The 21,761-nt window shown below is 38.2% G+C and overlaps 2 protein-coding genes across 3 annotated transcripts in view; both read right to left on the minus strand.

Annotated features, from left to right (window-relative positions):
• dennd2b (DENN domain containing 2B) overlaps window positions 1–12,737 on the minus strand; it is a 66,605-nt gene extending 53,868 nt beyond the window's left edge. Inside the window, exon 1 of one of the 2 annotated variants that reach the window (XM_037795723.1) lies at window positions 12,589–12,737. The gene's annotated coding sequence lies outside the window, so the exon portion shown is untranslated. Of the gene's footprint in view, window positions 1–4,542; window positions 4,793–12,588 lie in introns of those variants that run through there. The other variant, XM_037795714.1, reaches the window with a different exon arrangement.
• Window positions 12,738–13,316: 579 nt separating this feature from the next.
• Window positions 13,317–20,650, minus strand: tmem9b (TMEM9 domain family, member B). The gene is made up of 5 exons (XM_037795737.1): window positions 20,429–20,650; window positions 19,199–19,290; window positions 18,989–19,097; window positions 18,357–18,491; window positions 13,317–14,995 (listed from the first exon to the last, which is right to left on the minus strand). Exons 1-5 carry the CDS (start codon window positions 20,498–20,500, stop codon window positions 14,840–14,842), a joined length of 564 nt encoding a protein of 187 aa, XP_037651665.1. The 5' UTR covers window positions 20,501–20,650; the 3' UTR covers window positions 13,317–14,839.
• Window positions 20,651–21,761: the final 1,111 nt, after the last annotated feature.

Here is a 21,761-nt window from a genome sequence, read left to right on the forward strand (position 1 = left end):
TCCAACTGTGATACAATACAACATACACATTCTACAGCCAGGCACTTGTAGCTTAAATATAACTGGACATCAGCGCAGATGTGTCATGAGGGACAATGAAAAGTGGAAATAGATTTTCTCAAGAAGCGTTCATTCTCAGTGGTTGTGAACTTCAGTTGAGCTTGTGGTTTCAAGTTAAGAGAGTTGATCTTGTGACCTGAACAACACTCAACTGAGAAATCTGTTCAGAAGAATCTAATATAGAAACACTTTCTCCACTCTAAACAGCTGACTGTGGTTTCCATCAGCGAGACCCTGAACTAAACTGATTCTTCAGAGCTGTTCTGTGGCCAACAGTATCAGACTCCAACACTAAGCAACTCTCAGGCATGTGTTTAAGTGTATGAGCGTGACGTAAAGTACTGACGAACAGCAAGAAACACTTCAATAAAGGTTAAACTCTCTGACCGTCCAGCTGCAGGTCTGAAAAGTTGAACGATGAAAAGAGGAGGAAGGATGTGTGAGTTTTAAAGTGAATCACTGTTAACACCAAAAAATAAAATAGTATGCTTGAAACTGGTAGCTCCTATTGTACAGATCATACGATGCAAACACCTGCAGCACCTGAGTTCAACTTAAAGATATAACAGGATAACAATTGACAACACTTCCATTTAACCAGCTCTCTTCCATAACTCCATCATTACAATGGCGAAAAGTCTGCTCAAATTAGAGTAGGTATAGGCTAACCATGTTCTCAAACAGGCTTGATTTATGTAACATCCCTATTTAGTCTAGGTTTAAGGAAAGAACATAAGCCGGTGTAATCGGGCATAAAACTGCCAATTATTAAAGGCCACAGGAAAAAAACAAAAACATCTCAATCGCAATACAAATCACAAATAAATCAACGGTGGTTTGCACAAAGGAAACAGCCCGACTGGTGCCAAACCAGCAACAAACAAAACAATTTCCAATAACTTAAATTCACAGCATTTAACTGGTCAAAACTATGTAAAAAAAAAAAAGTAAATCGAAGGCAAAACAAATACCTGCCTACTTATTCATTAAAGAAACAACAATAACTAACTTAATTGGTCCACGAATTTCATACTGGATGAAATATTTTGGTTCAAAAGTTTTATAAATTGCTGACATTTCTTGCTAAATAGATTCACATTTCATTGTACGGTGTGCTAATCAAAATTTTTCGTCATCAGAGACGATCAGACATCTTTGAAGGGACAGTTCACTCAAAAGCACAAAACTGACATGTTGAATGTCATTTGCTAAGGTTTAGAGCCCGTGGATGTAGCCCCGATACAACACACGCAATGGCATGGAGTGTCATGTCAAGTACATTGGGAAAACTCAACAGCAATGTCTCTTTATAAAAATTACAGCTTATAAAAGTCCCCACACCTTGTTGCTGCAGACTATTTCCCTGAGAGATACTTTTTTACGCAGTACATACGCAGAAGGACTGTTCACAACAAGGTGTGGACATTGTTGTTACGTTTTTAAGATCCCCAGCAAATCACACCAAAACTACCTGGATGGACAGAGAGCACCGGGAAAGAGGAAAATCACTTTCATCATGATGTTGAGTGAACAACAGTCCATTTAAAAGTGTCTGGTGAGAGGCCAGGCTCATTCCTGTTTAACTGAAAGGAGGACGGAGAATAATTTCCTCAATAGGTTTGTGTTGACAGTCCCGTCCAGTGAGAGGGGAAGGTCATTGTTTGATCTGCACAATAGAAAGAGTTTAAGGAAAAAATAGAGCTAAATAAAGCCAGTCATGTCTCTAATGTTTGCATTGTAGTGTATAAGATAAAATCATTAGGAATGAAGTTGTAATCAGTTGAAAAAACAGACATAAACATCCCTAATAGACGCCGTAAAGCTTCCCATATTTAAACTACAAAGCAGTCAGCGAGAGCATGTCTTTGCCAGTGTGAAGGTGTGAATGTGTTAATACTTCACTAATTGGAGGTCTTTAGGATTTTTAATACTGCATCATCTTAATCTGCACCAAATTCACATAGACAATTGTGTGCAGGGCTGCAACTAACTAACAATTATTTTCATTGGTGATTAATCTGTTGATTATTTCTTGATTAATGAATTAGTTGTTTGGTCTATAAAACTTCAGAGAATGGTGAAAAATGTCTATCAGTGTTTCCCAAAGCCCAAGATGACGTCCTCAAATGTCTTGTTTTGTCCACAACTCAAAGATATTCAGTTAACTGTCATAGAGGAGTAAAGAAACCAGAAAATATTCACATTTAAGAAGCTGGAATCAGGGAATTTAGACTTTTTTTCTTTAAAAAATTACTCAAAGAGATTAATAGATTATCAAAATAGTTGGCAATTCATTTAATAGTTGATTAATCGCAGCTCTAATCATGTGTTGCATCATGAACCAGATTTTTCAATCCAAGTAAGTGCAGGAGGTCATAGGAAAGTAGAGAAATGTAAAAAAGAAAAACAGCTTTCAGTGTTAGGAAATCATTTTTAAGATTCTTGTATCCACATCTGCACCAAAGGTCACTTGTTTAGCCCATGACCTATATTTGCCCCAAATTTCATTGTAATTGCCTACAAAGTTTAAAATTTAAATAGAAATGCTCAAGTTAAAATGATAGCACCCTAAAAAACTAACTTAAATTCACAGCTTTGAATTGGTCAAAACTCCAAAAAGTAAATAGAGGGCAAAACAAATACCTGCCTATTTGTTAAAGAAACAACGATAACTAATTGAATTCATACTGGATGAAATATTTTAGTTGAAAAGTTTTATAAAATGCTGACATTTCTAGTTATATAGATTCACATTTCAGTGTACAGTACATACAGTGTGTTAATCACACTGCAGATCTGCACCAAATTCTCAAAAACAACCGTGTTGCATCATGAATCTGATTTTTTTTTTTTATCCCAGTAAGTGCAGGAGGTCATAAGAAAGTAGAGAAAATGTTTTAAAAAAAAGCACATCTTTCACAGTTAGAAAATCATTTTAAAGATTCCTGCATCCACATCTGCACCAAAGGTCACTTGTTGCTTATCCCACAGCCTAGGCTATATTTGCACCATACTTCATCATTGTAATTCCCTACCAAGTTTAAAATCTAAATAGAAAAGATCAAATTAAAATGATAACCCCCTAAATAACTAACAAGGCAGTTTCTTGGACGTCAAGGAAGCACAGTCAAATTGAAACTGCTGTGTGTTGCTGAGTGCTGTTGTTGAAATTGTTGTGTTTTTGTTTTTTGTTTTCTTCTTTGAGGTATTTATTTATATTGTCTTATCTTTTATTTTATTCGTTTTCTTTGTTAGATATGTGAAGTACATGAAATGTCATGTCTCTCTTTCTTTGATTACTGTGAAATTCTGACTAAACATTTCATTGTATCATTTAATTATTAATATTGTTAGTCTGTCTGTATGTGTATATATGTATATATGTGTATATGTAAAATTCAATACAAATATTGTTAAAAAAACAACAAAAAAAACAAGGCAGTTTAACAACAAGTATGTTGTGGGGGAAAAAGAACAATACCAATATGTACATGAAGTGTAGTTTTATGGTTACTACATTAAATCTTTACTGTTTCGATTAGTGATAAGAAACCCTCTGTCCAAGGCTGGCGAAAAGTCATATTTGAGATGGTCCCTTTGGAATATCTCACAAATATTCTACATACCAAAGTAGATCAGTTCCACAATATCTGGCAGCCCTATCTGAATTACATTGGACCTGATCTCTCCTCCATTATCTCACAAGTAGTCTCTTAAACATGAACTCATACAGTATATCCTGTGACTTCCTGCACTATGGACTATTTCCTATGACCTCCTATATACATTGTTTTGATCTGAGCTGTACCAGTGATGTTTGTTTGTTGTTGTTTTTTTTATTATTATTATTATTATTATTATTGTGTTTGTTTAAATAAGAAAACCCAATAAACATATTTAAAAATCTTTACTGTTATGTTCATGACATGTACAGGATGTCACAGTAGCTTTAACAAAGAAAACAGCATGTGTAGCCTATTGTATAAACTATGACCATTTATGATAAAGCACACATCTGCATGTTGTTTCATGTGGGTTTTTAATCTCCCAGAACAAAACAAATCTCTCCTCAAAGTCCAAAACTAGCAGAGATAAGGACTCAGTGAGTTCACTGCTCTGACTGTGGAGTGCTGTACTGTTTCTGTTTATCTGCTGCATGGTTTGACTCTTTCTTTGGATGTTTAAGCGATAACTTGGTCTAATTACAACCCACAGAGTTACAGCCTGTATCCGCTGGGACATTTTCTTCATTCAAAAGGGTCAGCTGAAAAACACAGCCTGCTTGTTTGAGCTGCTTTACTGCACTTCAGCGTTTAAACATGTCCAAATAAGGTCACGTGGAGATTACAGGACCACATTTAAACGCACCTTGCAACTTTTACAGCTTTTATAGTGTTTCTTTTTCTTGTTTGTTGGTAGTTTGTACCGGTTTCCTCTCCTGGCTATAGCTGAAATGTTGTTGAGAAAGAAGCAGCTCTTTACCTCGGGCTTTCTCCTCGGGTCCATGGCTGCTGCTGCTGCTGACATTAGAGATGATAATCCCCTTTAAGACGCTCACATCCAGCTCGTCTTGCGCTATAACTTTGGGCTGTTTTAGCCGGATACCTGCCCCCTCTCTATGAACTCCCGATTTATGTCTTTCCAAGTAAAGCCGACAGAAAAGCCCTCTCTCTCCTGCCTCCCCTCTCCCTCTCTCTCTCTCACAGCCCGCTGCGGACTGGAGGCAGGACTTGTTGCCATGGAGACGGGTTGTTTGCCCCCCTCGTGCCCTCCTCCAGACAGGCATTCAGCCTCACTCCCTTGTTTATTGTTCAGGAGGAGTGAGGATGAATATTCAGGAGCTGCTGGTGGTATGAGACCCATGTTGGCAGCATTGCAGCACATTGTCATGCTGAAACCCCTCCACACTCACTGCCCCAGCCTGGCCGAGGGGGAATACATTTCACCCAGCACACACAATGATGTCTTTCATTTGTCAGAGATGAATGTGTAACCAAGCAGCTCAGAGAGCAGTGGTTGTGGAGGAAGTACTCTGATTTTTTTACTTAAAGGGACTATTTGTAACTTTCAGAAATGCTTGTTAACAGCGACACATGTGGCCGTTAAGTCAACGAAAGTCAGCATCGGGCTCGCGCTTGCTCGCTCTACATAGACATGAACGAGCATCGCTCAAAACAGTGAGGTGACACACGTCAGCTAAAACAACACAATATCACTCTATATTTCACCTGCTTGGCAATAATGTTAGCTGACCAGACAAAGGTCTCTCCATGAATCACTGCTGATCCTAGTGTTGGCTTTACCTGCCTCAGCTGAAGCAGTAAGAGAAACGTTATCGCCTCCCGACTGCGCCCGGAGGGAGACACCGGAGGTTTGGCGGAGACGATAACGTTTCTCTCTGCGGAGCCCCGTCACTTCACAAGACACGGGAAACCTCTGTTGGTCTGGAGGAGCTGCAACATTTATTTCTGCACAAACGTCCACTGTACATTTACTAGATATTCTCAGAGCTAAACTAACTCTTCTGCAGTGTGGAGTGAACGCGTGTTCACGTCTAGAGGTGGAGCGAGACAGCGAGAACGCGCACTGTGTTAGTGAAGGCAAGCAGGCAGAGGAGGAGAGACTTCAGCCACACGTGAGCGCGCATATGCAAGCGTGCATGTGTCCCGACCCGGTACATTTATACACTTAAAAAGCGTAGTACCTTTAAGTGTCCCATATTATAAAAAAGTGAGATTTTCATGTTTTTTTATTATAAAGCAGGCTTAAGTTCTATATAAATACTGTGAAAGTATCAAAACACTAAATCTACAGGGAAATACACACAGCCCATATTCAGAAACTCTGCATTTGACACAAGCTGTCAGGATTTCTCTCCATTTGTGATGTCACAAATACACAATATTTAGACCCTTTACATAATTTTAAACGTAAACATTCTAAATGTGTCCCAGGTTATTTCCTGGTTGCAGTGTATGTGAATGTCATCAGCTGACAGGAAGTAAACATGGAGCCAAGCTCTTGCCTAGCAACGCAATTCTGTCGAGGGTAAATACAGGTATATTCAGGCAGACAGTATGAGGAAAATAAAGTTTTTTTTGAACATTACAGCATGTAAACATGTTCTAGTAAAACACAAAATACAAGTGTGAACCTGAAAATGAGCACGATATGGGACCTTTAAGTAAAAGTGCATAAGTATACCCATCAAAATGCACTTAAAGTTAAAGTACTCATTGTGTAGAACGGTCCATTTCAGAATCATATTTAATATATCACTTTATTATTATTAGTGATGCATTGTGTACACCACTTCACTGTTGCAGCTGGTAAAAGGTGGAGAGCTCCTTTCAATTACTTTATAGACTCTCCAGTAGCTCAGGGCCGGCCCGAGCCTTTTTGGTGCCCTATAGGCAAATTTAGATTTGGAGTTCCCCCCCCAACAAGCCTTGTAGATGTGCAATGCATTCTTGTAGCGTGGCGGCGCGATTCGAGAGACGGTGCGTCACGTTAGCCGTTCCTCATTTGCATAAAGTTGAGGTCTATATCCTACTTTATGCAAATCAGGGGCGTCTCCCCACCTCTGGAAAGTCCCTCGAAACTTTTAAAATAACCGTTGTTGATCTAAAATACAGACAAATTCAGCAGATGAATGGCTTATTTCTCCCATAAAATGTTTTCAGAAACACATTTCGGTGAACTATTTTTGTGAAATAAGAGAAAAAAAGTTTCCAAACGAGCCACCATATTGTTTCCGGTTTGAAAGCTGAGAGCAGCAGCCCGTGAGAGAAGGCTTTTGTCCAATCAGGTGCCCAGTGCCTTATTGTGTCTAGTGGCAGCCCATCAAGCGTCCAACGCTGGGAAGCAAGGTGATCCCTCGGGATAAAAAACGCCCATGTGGACACGTACCATTAGGTAGAGGTGCAACTTGTGGAGCCTTCGCGAACCATGCGAAAGCCAAGATGACATCATTTTCAGGCGCGTGCACCTCACGCCGGCTTGACTATTGTGACCATAAACCTGGCTTTAGGCTTCAACCCCCCAGAACCCTAACCCTAGCCCCGTAAACCGCAACACACATCAGATATCACAGTGGTTTTAAGACAAAAAACAACTGGTCCCTGATATTGTTGGCTTAAAAGTGTTTAGTCAGTTTCACTACAATTTACACTTTTATTAAGAAATACGGTAACGACAGCCGGGCAGATGAAAAAGTGTGAGAAAGAGAGTTACAGGGGTGAAGAGTGTATTTATTTATTTGTTAATTTGTTACCTCAATGCAGAAAATAAGGAAGGGCACCCACTAGCATTTTTTTATTTTAATAATTATATATATATGTATATATATATATATACATATATATATATATTTTTTTTTTAGAGGGCGACCAGCGCCCCCCAGAAGGTGGCGCCCTAGGTGACCGCCTATACGGCCTATGCCTTAAGGTGATCCTGTGTATCATTTTATTATAATTAGAGATGCATTGTGCATATCACTTTAATGTTGCAGCTGGTAAAGGTGGGGCTCATTTCAACTAGTTTATATACTCTCCGGTAGCTTAATCTATAATAATACATCACTATTTATTAGTGGATTTAATATTAATATTAATATTAATAACTTGTTTTTGCTGACCTCCAGTGGTTTAACTCCTCAGCTTGCTGCAGTGACGTAGAGGTGTACTCCAGGACCCCGTGACATCACATGTGGGTGTGGTTACAGGTGCAACCAAGCACAAATCTGGCAGGAGATGCAGCTTGGTGTTAAGTTACTCTCTGAGTACAGTACTTCAGTAAATGTGTATATAGTTACATTCCACTGTTGCAGATCTCTCAACATATTCTAAAGCCAATCTAAAGTGGTTGGGTGTGCTCTGAACCACAGGTCTAAACTTAAGGTGACCACAAAAATGAAAATATTCGCCCAAATATAATACCCCCGCAGGTTTGAGTTAACTCCAACGAAATTAAACCACTTAACTCTCTCTGTGCTGTGGTTCTGGAGCATTCACTGGATAACAAAGAGCATCTTTGTAATGTCGGCTCATGTAAACCATCTCAGACTGTAAACTGTGCATGTTCATTTGGACACATTTCCACAAATACCTTCAAAAAAAATGACACCAGACGACAACACGATGAGAAAGCCACATGAATTCCAAACTTGTACAGTATGCGTCTCAGTGGTCAAGTGGTGACCATTAAAATGTATTCATCTGTTCACTATAAAATATAAATAAGTGAGTAAAGTTTATGTAGCACCTCTCTAGATCAGTGGTATTCAAAGTGGGGTCCAGGGACCCCCAGGAGTCCTTGAGGGGGTTCCAGGGGATCCCCAGCACTATAAATCAATCCATAAGTAACATAATGACAGAACGTAGGACTATTTTGGTCATGGGTTTCATACACTTTCTGTAATAAAACATCTAAAACCAAAAACCGTATCAAATGGGGGTCAGTGGTCTAATTTGTGTCATTTTAGGGGTCCTTGACATGAAAAAGTTTGGGAACCACACTGCTCTAGATTCTACGTGGCAGTGCTTCACGATAAAAGCAAGGCATATAACATAAACAACATACTTCGGGGGAGACACCACAGGTGAACAGGGTAAAGAAATGTAACTAAGAGATATCGCCATGAAACTTCCCTAATTGATTACTTACATTAAGACAATTAATTTTTTTGTATTACAAGTTTTCAGAAATGTTATGTTTAAATATGCAAATGAGGCATTATCTAATGCTAACTATCGGTGAATTTAGGAGAAATCTACAGACATAAATAAACAAAGTTTAGTAAAATAAACACCTACATGTGTATTTTGGATGTTTTCTTTCCACTAGTCTGAAAGAAGATGTGTTATGGAAGCAAAATTGCCAAAATCTCAAAATTGATCAGTGCATGAAAAACAATGTTTTTGCCTGTAGTGTCTCGCCTACAGTGTGTAGGATTTGGCGACATCTAGCGGTCATTCTAAGCTCACGAAAACACAACGATTATGAATATTATCTTCCATTTCTGCTCATAGATCCCCCAAAATGTTACACACTGTTCCTTTAAGAAGCCCAATGTGAAGACACCACAGATCAAACCAAACAAAACACATTTTGCACTGTAGGATTACATGACAGGGATCACCTTCATTAAATGGACCATCTTTAAAAAAACAAATTTACAGTTCAGATACATGAACTTCTTAGAAATTCTGAATTTGTAATACCTTTTTGAATTTATCATTGAGTTGTCAGTAACTCCTTGTCCTAGAATAAAAAAATAAAAACCAATGATAGAAAGTTTGAACATCTAGTTCCTGCTACTGATGAAGACTGTATTATACAGTTAAAAGCTCTGGAACAAGCAAGTAAGTGGACCTTGAGTGGTGATTGTTTTGTCAAGGTCAACTTGAACTGTCAAGCTCAGCACCAAAACATTTTTTTCAACAATAGATTTTACTGTGAAAGAGCTCCTATTTACTATACAGTATATTCCTCATGCTATCAAACATAAGATCACATCATCTTTCTATGTTGCTGAATGCAACATCTTTGAACCAAATGTTGAAGCACTACCCGTCCATAAAACCTCTGCTTTCAGTCTCTCGGGGTGTCTTATCATCCCACACACTTGGGAACAGAGGAAGTCACAAAACCCAGACGTCCGTCGTCACAGTTCGTCCCATCGAGTCAGCAGGAAGCCTACGAGCTCTGCCACTGTGCAGCTTTTCTCATGGACCCACTCTTAAACCTTTTCAAGGTCTCGTAAAAAGATTGTCCTTCCTGAAAACACCACAGATCCTCGCCGTCTGTCTGAGCACAAAAGACAAAGGCAGTGACTCCTGTTTGTGGGATGTTTTACCAGAGCCTGAGTTTGTACTCTCGTGGAATTCATTGTTTCCACTGATCACAGTGCCATCTGTATTTCTCATTAAAAGCCACATCCTCTTCTTTCATGTGCATCAAACAAAGTTCAAAACATAGCATAACATACATCTGCTCACATTACATACATCATGAAGTTCCAAAAGCTTCACATACAAACAGTTTCAGGATTGACCGCTGAGCTCTGATGCTGTAAATCTCAGCTCTTTCTTCCCGCTCTCATGATTATACACCTGCTAAAGCCACAGGCACAAGGGAACGAGTGTTTATTTTCTCACATAAAATCCCTAAACCTTATGTGTGTTTGTTAAGGATCCACTGTGAATCCCAAATCCTAAAAACATTCAAAGGGGATTATTTCACAGCTCTGTGGGGATTTTCCCACCTACACCTCAGATTCTTTCTCTCAGCTTCTGAATGTTCGAGGGGTCGAGGAGGTAGTTATGGAAATACTGAACCCATTTGAGAATATATTTGGTGCAATAAACACCATATCTGGTTTCAGAAACAGGCCCGAGGCTGCTCTTAACCCTCTGAGACCCACAACAGATTTTGTCTTTTTTAGGAGGGTACAGGGGGTCTTTAGGGGGGAGATAGCAGGTCAACAGTAGATGTCACATAGAAGTGGTGAACATCATCTCAAAGCTGAGAACCTGGAGATTAATTAATCAGAAAAAGTGATTATTTTAAAGGTGGCATGTCTGTAAAGGGGAGACTCGTGGGTGCCAATAGAACCCATTTTCATCACATATCTTGAGGTCAGAGGTGAAGGGACCCCTTTAAAAATGGCGATGATAGTTTTTCCTCACCAAAATTTAATCCAATTTTGGAGCATTATTTAACCTCCTTCCCGACAAGCTAGCATGACATGGTTGGTACCAATGGATTACTTAGGCTAGGTTAGTTTTATAGGATGTGTGTACCTTTACTCTAGCTCTGAAACTGAACCTGCTACAGCCTCTGAAAGGCAGTAAAGTTGGTCGGGATCGCGGGTCTCAGAGGGTTAATCTTCAGAATTAAGTTGTGTCTAGTCAACTCTCCTGAAAGCACCGACAGTAAAGACATCATCTCCTCTTTAAAACTGAAGAGAAATAAAGCTGCAAGTGTCTTCTGCACAGTAGCTGAACATAATATAACTAAGACTTTCATGTTTTGTAATATTTTAATGCAAAATATGTTACAGTCGCTTCTCTGTGGTTGCTCCGGGAGAATAACAATGAATGTGAGCTGTCTGAGTATTCATATTTACAGCCTGGGGCACATTTCAAACCTGTTTTGACTGTTTTTGTTTCATACAGACACCATTTTGCAGTCTATGACCAACAGAGAGGATTGAAAACAACACTGAAATCGTTGTGTTTTCGTCAGCTTAGAATGAGCCCTTCATATCTACATAGGGAGCGGGTCCTCTTCTGTCCACCATGTTGCTCCGCCATGTTTCTACAGTAGCCCAGAACAGACAAACCAAACACTGGCTCTAGTGAGAGCCTTTCACGTTTTTACGTTACCTGAAGGCCACCGTAGTTCTCTGACACACTTGTGAAACTGCGGTAGCGTGGCACCGCAGAGTGCAAAACCGTGGTACCTCCAGCCGCCGTCTGACTTCCGTTGCTGCTAAAGTAGTAGTTATTATGGTAAGGATGGCCTCTGAGCGAGGCGAACGGCGTAACCACGGTTTTGCACGCTGCAGCTCACGTTACCGCAGTCTTAGAAAGGGAGGAGTGAGAGGAGGGGTATTCAGTTGGTTGCAATCTGCAACCACACCGCTAGATGACGCCAAATCCTACACACTGCACCTTTAAGTAAAAGATGTGAATACTTCTTCAACCACTTATTAATACTGGGAACTCTCTGTCTCTTATCTTTTGGATACAGCAACACTTAATAAGGAAAATGAAATAATAGAATAATGACTTTTAATCAAGACTAATCTGTAACAAACCAGCCCACTCTTTTGATAAATGACATAATAATTTGAACAGGAATATTTTTTTCTGAGAACCAGAAGTTTCAGAAGTGGCACCATGTTACTGTGTCTAAAAATGCTTTGAATAACACATGCAACTGCAGTTTCACAAAACACAACAACACACAAGGACAGTCCTTTATCTCTCGTGGCATTTTTTCCCCACACAGCAGCAGCAACATCAGTCTGACTCAGAAAACCTTGGAGGCAAATGTAGCGTAATGTTGTAATGTTTCTGGAGTTTGTGCATGCCTCTGTGTGTGTAGGGTGTGTTTGTCAAACTGTCCTAATTAAAGTGAAACGTGTAGGGACATGAGGGAAAAGGTAAACACAGGTGAGTGTATCAACAGGGACTTTAGTTGTGTGGATGGATCAAATTGAAAGGCTGAGGCGCCCCCTGTAGGCAGACTGCTGCACATGCAGCACTGAGGCTGAGAAGAACTACTTCATAACGTCAAACAGTTGATTAGACAGTAAACAACAACATCGATCACAGCCAGCGTGTGTGAACAACTTTGTGTCAGTTATATTAATCATGTCAACAATACAACAGACTATAAAACACAATACATCTTTTCTCATCAACACAACTCTCTAAAGATGCTACAAGTTACTTAAAAGGGTAAAAAAAGTGGTAAGATTTCTCTATAAAACAACATTTATAGGTGAAACAAACATCCTACCTGTCTGTGTGTGTTGCTGTTGTTGTTGTTGTTGGTGTTGCAGTGTTTGCTCAATGATCCATTCTTTAACACAGAGCCTGAGTCGCTTTTCTGTCTGTGCAGCCTCAAAAACTGATCTTCTTTTTCTACGGAAAAATCGTCTCCTCTGTTAAACTGCTGCATGCAATGAGGGAAAAAAGGAAAAGTGGACTGCACAGGAAATGATGACGCAGCTGGATGGAAATCACTTTGTTTAATACAAAAAAAAGAAAGAAGATACTGAGGGTTATTAAATGAATGTAGTTATAGTTTATAGGTCAACATATTTTGATGAAGGGTTTAACTGATCATTTCCAGGCTTTTTTTTGTGTTAATAAAAATAGTGGCAGGTTATTGAATATTTAAGGAAAGCTAGGTATAGATCATCGCCATGACAACTGACATTTGGGTGTCCCATCCTTGTTCTCTGTACATCACATGATCATGGATGAACAAAAAATATGTATGAGTATTAAAAACAATAAATGATATATACAGGTGGAGTTATATTTATATCTACCTTTTATTATTATAGAAAATAATAATTATATATATATATATATATATATATATATATATATATATATATATTTTAACTTTTTTGTATATTGTTTATACATTTGTATTGTATGTTCAAATGCTGAGAAAAATAAAAAAAAAAGTTTAAACACACAAAAAAGGTACTTTTACCCCAAATTAAACTGCAAACATGCCTTTAAAGTTTTTATTTAGGAAATTATCCAGAGTATTTTCCATTGGCAGTGTTCAAATTATTCTGGATCAGAAAACTGTGAACAGAAATCATCAAAAGGGTCCGAAATGTACTCAGTTACAGAGGTATCAGCACCAGAAGTCATTTTACCTGCTTTATTTAAAAACGATGTGTGCATCCAAGACTGGATTACAGGGGCCCCAAAGGTTGTCAGAGAAGCTATTAATTTGTGGTAGTTTTGATTAATTACAAATTTGTTTGGTAATATGCACAGTCATGGCGTCAGTGGTGGTGTAATAAGTACATTTACCCAACTATTGTACTTAAGTACAAAAGAATCACAAATATTACATAAATTTATTTCAAAGTTATAGGTATAACATATACAATAGTTAAGAACACTTCCATAGGTCTGTACACAGCCCAACTATACACAAAATGAACATCTTTGCACCCAGAATAACACCACTCCGTCGTACTAATGCTGCCTGATAGACAACGAGGACCTTCATGACGGAGCTGGTGTTAGACCGAGCACATAGAAGAAGCGTCAAAATAAAAGACTAGTCATTAGATTTGTTTAGGCAGTTGAAGAGGGCACTGATTTCAAGAGGGTCTTCAACAGACGAGGATCAATAGCACAGCTACCATAGCTAGGACATCACCAAGAGATTGCATCGATTCCTGCAATGAGGTTTAGTGAAACTACTCCGAAAAATCAAATTGAAAGTGACGAATTAAATGACGGATTTCACACCAGTTATCAGACATTAAACATTATGGTAGGAATGAAGGATTCAAAACACATTTATAAAAGATTCATTATAAAACATGCATCTTCTTTTCAAAGAAAGCTGAAAGAGTTATATCGTACACTAGTTCCTTTCTCCTGTGGTGAGAGCAGTAGTTTCAGGGTATATTAGTTTTTGGGGTGGAAAATACCCACCAGCTACATGTTAACAGACCATTACTGCAGGTATCCAGTTAACCAACATCTGGTTATTTTACTCTGAAAGCCAGTTTGGCTTGTAAATGTGAAAGACTGATGGGACTCCACCTGACGCTGTGGCCAGAAAGCGTTAGTGAGAGTGCTATAAAATATTCACTTGAAAGATTTATTTTTATCTCACATTTATTAGTCTCTTCCATCAAATTCTTCACTGTAAATTCTCTGGTGACTTGGCACTTCTTCAAACTAGACGGCAGGCAGAGAGTAAATTCTGCTTTTGGAAAATTGATATTTAAGACTGTTTATTCGAGATTGTGCAAAAATGAATTCACTGTAGCCTCTTGTGCTGCCTGCAGACTAAATGAGAGTCCCCAGCTTTGATTCTACATTTGACAGGGACTTCTGCTCTACAAATACAGATTTCTTCACCATGTTCACCTGGGATAAGTGTCACACTTGATGAGATACAAACCACAAATGAGAGAAAGGAATATAAATTGAGGGCTCTGTCACAGTGTTTTTTTGTTGTTGTTGTTGTTTTTTTGCTCTACCAGTAGCTCGCAGGGCGGGGTTTAACTCAGAACAACATGGCGGTCGAACACAGACTTCCTCTGTTCCTGGACCTGCCTCCTCCAGCGCTGCTGGGCATGCTCCACTTTGTTCAGCATGTTGGGTCGAGATTGTGAACGGGACAGCACATTGTGAGCGTTGGCAAAAGGTTGCTGGTCCTGAAAACACAGCATGGAAAAAAAATATATATGATCAGCCTAAAAGGTATGACATATTAGATCAGGTCACGTTTGAACAGTGGAGGCACATAATGCAGGGTTTGTTGGTCTTTGCTGGGCCTTGAACAAGGACCACGTCCCTTAACGTCAAAGGTGCTGAATGTGAGATTGGGATCATTTCTATTGCCTCCGCACGGCTCTCAATATGGCGACAGCTGAACCGGCGGCTCGCAGCTAACAGTGCTAACAGTGGAAAACAACAGCAACAATGCTTACAGAGTTAACAGTGTTATGGCTCAGACACAGAGGGAGCGACTTCATTCTCTGCTCAGGTAGACATTACTCCTCTACATCTTTACATAGCAAATAGTTGTTTGCTGCTATATTAATGCTCTGAATATCGTATAGAGCACCTTTAATAAAAAATGATACACCATTATGAAATACAACAGAAACCTTTAGGGGGAAACAGAGGGGCTAATTCACACAGCAAAAGTCATTATTTGTTTACGTTGTCATCTACTAACTAATCTGTTTTGGGTGGCTTACCACTTTGGCTAAACCATGTACTGGCGGAAACTGTCAAATTGGTATTGCCTCCTGACTATTTGTCTGATCCTCTACCCCACTAAATTCATTTAAACAAACAAATTAGACTTATATTTTTTAATTTGTTCTATTATATATTTGTAATTTGAGTTGTTTCTGTGCTTTTATTGCACTCATACTTTTAGTTTAATTAGCCAATGTTTTGTTTTAGTTACTAACGTTTTATTTTACCCTAATCACTGGGTTTTCTTGATTTTATGTCTGTAAAGTATTTTGTAACTTGTTTTGACGCCTATAAAATAAAGTTGCTACAGTTACTCTCAGAAAAAAAACAATAAAAGTAAATGCACGAACAAGACTGGGAGGATCACAGCCACAGCTGACATCTGTTGAGGAAAATAAACCAACATTATCAGTTGGGCCGCCTCGCTGTATCAAAGACTGACTAAACATTACAAGCCCACCATTTCCTCTATAATTAATGTAGCAGCAGCATTTCCGCTTATACTGGTTTTGCTTTTAAATCACTCCCCTTTGTTTTGGTCCCGGTGACAGTTTGAGGACAAGCTGCAGTGCTACAAATAGTCTCAGCCTTGGGTAAATTAGATAATTGTAGTACTCATGTCATTTCAAGCTTTCTCTAGCAGTGGTAATTTACCTATTCTGTTGCTTTGTCACAAATACAGTGAAAGCAAAGATTATATATCTTTTATTATTTCCATACAACAAGCAAACCAGTAACCTCTATAAAATTAAAGTATAAACATAATTTCTGACAGTTTGCCAACATCGAAATGTTTCATGCAACAATGTGAAACACTTCGGCGCTTACTACTGCTTAGTCACATTTTTACAGCAAAAGCAGAAACCTCTCATGTAACACTTCCTCTTGCTTGAACTCTGCCAGTGAAAACAGCAGCGAGCTAAGCTGCAGTTCCCGCTCTCCCCTCAGGCAAAGGCAGTCACTGTTTTCTTTTGTCAGATCTAAAATATCTTATTATCTAAAAACTGTGTCATGCTGGAGGAGACCAAACTGACTTACTGCTCTTTGAATGCACTTTCAGCATTCTAATGGTGTTTCCTGAAATAGTTAGTAGAACAAATGACAATTATATCAGCAACTAGATTACTGTTAGAAATGTAAGGCTATGAAACAGAATCGGTTTTTGAATGCAGTGCAAGTGTACGATTACTCTAAACCCCCAGTGATTTGTTTTCTTTTCTACTCTCTTATATAGAGTAGTGAGAACTGGCATATTTTAGATCCATTATAATTCAATGTTTTCTGCGAAACCTGTTTAGTGCTTTCATGCTGCCTGCCACTGCAAGAAAATGATTCTTCACTGATGGCACAGTGCCACAGAGAGTGAGCAGTCTTTACTGCCTGAACACATTTTAGAAATAGACTGATGCTTGTCTTTGGAAATGAAACCAGCCTACTTAGAAGTTCTCTTTTACAGTGAACTTTACTTAAGTTTCAGTTTAAGCAGGATTTTTGCTACAATGAAACACAGCTAAAAGTCTTGATCACATTCTAGGGCTGCACAACTAATCAAATAATAATCACCATCACGGCTTCCCACAATTAAATGAACATGATCAACTGCGATATTGACATTTAAAAAGCGTGCTGCGCCAATAGAAAACTCTGCTGGATATCAGATCAAGCGCTTTCTAAACTAACAGCCAGCCACCAGCTGGCAATCAAGATGTTTTGGCTTCACTTTTGGGGAGCTGTCATGCCGCTGCATGCACCCGACAGCGGCAGCCTGTGAGAAACTTTCCTGAATGTTGCGGCTGCAGTTCAGAGTAGAAGAGTAATATTCTGTATATTACTCCTTTTGACCATTAAAATGAAAATGCACTGAATTCAGGTGGAGAATAATCTTATTTAAAGTCTTATTTTCATGCAAAGATTTGTACATTAGCAGGAAAGTAGCACAACATGGAAATGAAAGAAGTCTGTTTATTTAAATGTGAAAGTAAAATAAAAATATTTTGTTCCAAAAATCAATGAATAATCGGGATAAATAATTGTGATCTCAATATTGATAAAAAATAATCCTGATTATCATTTTGGTCGTAATCGTGCAGCCCTATTATGTTCTGCTACTTTTCCTGTGCTTGCTTTGTCATGCCCATGTTTACATAAATAACCAGTTTCTCTTTTGCAGAAATCTGGATACATTAAACCGGCTTCTTTTAATCACACGTCCTGAAAAAGAAACCTGATCCCTCATTTTAATGAATGAATGAATAATATTTAAGAAACAGGTGGGTGTCAAAAGCACGTAGAGATAGTGTGATGTGAACAGAAAAGGGTTAAAGCTGCCTGCATCGTGCACTAGGTTGACAGTTTCCCCGCTGCAGCTCCTTAATGTGGTTACTAATGGATCTGATGCAGAGTGAGATCACTCCCTGTGTTTGGAGCAGCTCTTACCACACAGCACTGCTAGAAGGATCTGTTCAGGTTGGACCAGCTGCTGTAACATTGCCTAAATAAACTGTTGATTTGACATTTCTATGTTTATTTCAGCTAAAGATTAAGATTCAGAAATTAAGGGTTGTATTTTGTGTGTAATTTGGACATTTGAGACCCATAACTCTGTTAGATTTTAACCACAAAGGATGAATCCCATGTGACATGTTGTGCAAAGTGAGGTTATTGATTCATAACATGAAATTCTCATTACAAGAAAGAATTGTTTTCTGGGTAGAAGGGTGGGGCAGCACCATAATTAACATGATATAAAACCTTATTGTACTTTATAAGTGTGAGATACAATGTTGTAACTTTAAGACGAACACATACCCCAACATCATCGTCACTTTGGATAAGCTGCGAATGTCCAAACAGACGTCTCTTCAATATGGGCTCCAGGAGAGTCAGGTAGATCATGTAGAGCAGCAGCAGGCCCAAAATGGAGAGGTACATTATGATGGTGGCCTACATATACAGAAAGATTACCGATTAGTTTCCTTTGACACGTGTAGGATACAAACACCGAAAACAGTGAATTAAGTGACAACTATTGCTGAAACAATGAATTCATAATTTCTTCTGTCAATTTATTGACAGCTATTTTAATAATCTATTCATCATTTAAGACATACTTCAACCAAAACATTCACTGATTCCAGCTTCTCAAATGTGCTGCTTTTCTCTAGTTTATTATCACTGTATATTGAATATCTTTGGGTTTTCTATTTGGACAAAACAAGCAATTTGATTATAGTCAAATTAAGGGAAAGTATGATGGTGATTTTTCACCATTTTCTGTCATTTTATAAACCCAACGATTAATAAAAACAAAAATAACCAACAGATTAAACACATTAATTGAAATGAATCGAATGAATATAATCATTAGGTGCAGCCTGACAGTGAAGTAAGTGACAAAATGAATAAAGTAATTAACAATACCAGTTACAGTGTCAACTTACCTTAATGGTCCCCGAGCTCCTCTCTTCATATTTACACTCGCAGCGTAAACAATACGCCTCCACATCTTTCCCATCAACCGGCATGGGTTCAACTACATGGAGACAGTTACTGAAAAACAGGAAAATAACATTAACAAGCTGTAGTGAGCAGGAAATGGACAGCTCGTGTCATTCAGGGAAGTGTAGTGGGTGACACATCACTTTACATACCAGTCTTTGAGAGAGACATTTTGTTTGTAGATTTGCCCATCGACATCTCTGTACGGCGGACAGATGCATTTACAACGGATGTCTTCAGAATTCTGTAACAGATAGATCACATAAGATAACACTTTATTGTTTATTTGTCATGGACTCACATGCTGCACACATGATATGACACATGACTTATTGTCTTTTCATATAGCTGCCACCATTGTAACATGTATATCTTTGTTTGGTTTGTTTCTCTTCTCCCTCTTCACACATACCTTCACATTTAGCTGGTAACACATACAACAACACACTTACATAACACATATCATTGTTAAATCTGGCTTTTACGGTTATATTTATATGTATTTAATTAGTTTATTTCCCTCCCTTTTGCTACTTGTGTTTCTTTACTGATTTAATGTCCTTATTGTTATGTATAATCGTCATATTCTTATTGTTCAGTCTTGTGTGCCTTTAATTTAAATCATGTGAAGCACTTTGTTGACTTCATGTTTAAAAAAATCCAATACAAATAGAGCTATTTATTATTATTATTATTATTATTTAGTAGTATATAATTATACCAAAAAAACTCATAACCTTTGTTTTGATATGTCAACCATGTTGTACCATAGTATTTATTGTGTATCGTTGTTGTTGTTAATATATTGATATGTTCTGTGATGTTCTGTTTTAACAGTTACCATATCTTTTACTTTATTTATCTGCTTTTATTGTCTTGTGAAGCACTTTGTAACATCTGTTTTGAGAAGTGCTATATAAATAAATGTATTATTATTATTATATAATAGCTACATTTGCACATACTGTACTGTCACATGTTGTTATGTAATGTTGCACTAGTATAAAATGATTGATCATAACATTGTTTTTGATTGATGAGCAGCTAAAGAGGATGTTAGCTGTTAGCCTCCCTCCATACAGGACACAGTCAGCTGTCAGTCCATCGCTACACCGAGCTACAACTAACAATAATCCTCCTTCATGTGTCTCATGTTCAGTTTGTGTTTAATCTGTAGCTTCATGAAGCTTCAGCAACACCTGCTGCAGAGCTGGTCGTCACAGGAAAGTCCCACAGTCATGAAAACAAGAGTTAGCGTGTCTATTCTTCCTCTGAACTGTGAGGGCTGAAGACAGTCTTAATCTTTAGAGAGGACATGTCAGTGTAGTTATCCATCATCTCCATTAACGCGAGCTAACCCAGGCTAGTTAGCATGAGCTTACCTTCGCTGTCACTTGACTTAAGAGAACAAAACAAGCCACAGAGAAAGCCTCGAGGAGAAACACAGACTTCATCTTCACAGCCTGTAGTGATGTCCAAATAACCGCAGTGAAAGTGATTCTAGAGACAACGCCAGCAGTGTGAATAACACCTTAACAACCGACCGCTGTAGCCATCGAGCTACTTCAGGTATTAACAGCTTCCGGCTTCCAGCAGCTGACTGCTTGTTTCCGGATGTGGTGGTTTGGTTTCTGCACATATGACCACCCGGCGGGCGGTGACATGTGGAATACCTATAAATGAGGGGCCGTTTTTTTCATTTCATCGTTTGGTTTCGTATCACAACTGACTTGGGGCAAAAACAAATTACTCAACAATTGAATCAGTTACTTTTAATATAATGATTCTGAGAAAAGCCGAGCTAGACTCCGCCCTTGCTGAAAATCGGGTGAAGATAAACCGAACGCACCTCTTAGTGTGATGTTGCAACAGTCCCATTACCAAACCAGAGAGAATACAAGCAAAGAGACGAAACTCTTTTTGACAACAGCCGCTGTCGCCATTTTGGACTGAAAACGCTTATTATATTTACAATATTTTATTGTTAAACAGAGGCCATTTCAGTAGAATATGATAATAAAATACAAATCATTTTCACCCCCATTTCTGCCCACACACACACACATACACAGTTATAATTATATATGACCTTCGAATTAACTTAAAACATTTTTTGTATTATTATTATTATTATTTACTTATTTTTTTATTTATCTCACTTATTATTGTAAATGTTGGTACAATTATTGTTATTGATATTATTATCATGACCTCATCATCATCATCATCATCATCATCTTTATTATTAGTAATATTATTAATACATATGTGTGTATATGTATATACTATATTATATATATATATTTTACTCATTTATGTTCTTTTTGTTTTGTTTTTGTTCCCCTTATGCTCTACACATAAAAGGAAGGATATATGTATGTGTGTGTGTAGATATGTGTGCATGTGTACAGTATATGTGTTTAAGAGTAGATATATGTCATATATGACCATCTAGCCTCATTCAATGCCAAACACACACCCATTATCCACATCTCACACACACACACAAATAAACACACAAAAACACACATTCTTCAACCTGCTTTTATCCCCTTGTGTTGTTTTTGTTTTGTTTTGTTTTGTTTTGTTTGTTATATATGTCCCTGCACATGTCTTCACTTGTTTTGTAATCACTTTATAACACAATAAAAAAAAATTGTTTTACTTCTGTACGGCCCTTTGTAGGCAGATGTTTCAGGCGTCCAGTAGTCGCTT

Source organism: Sebastes umbrosus, chromosome 2 (genome assembly GCF_015220745.1).
Source record: "Sebastes umbrosus isolate fSebUmb1 chromosome 2, fSebUmb1.pri, whole genome shotgun sequence".
NCBI lineage: Eukaryota > Metazoa > Chordata > Actinopteri > Perciformes > Sebastidae > Sebastes > Sebastes umbrosus.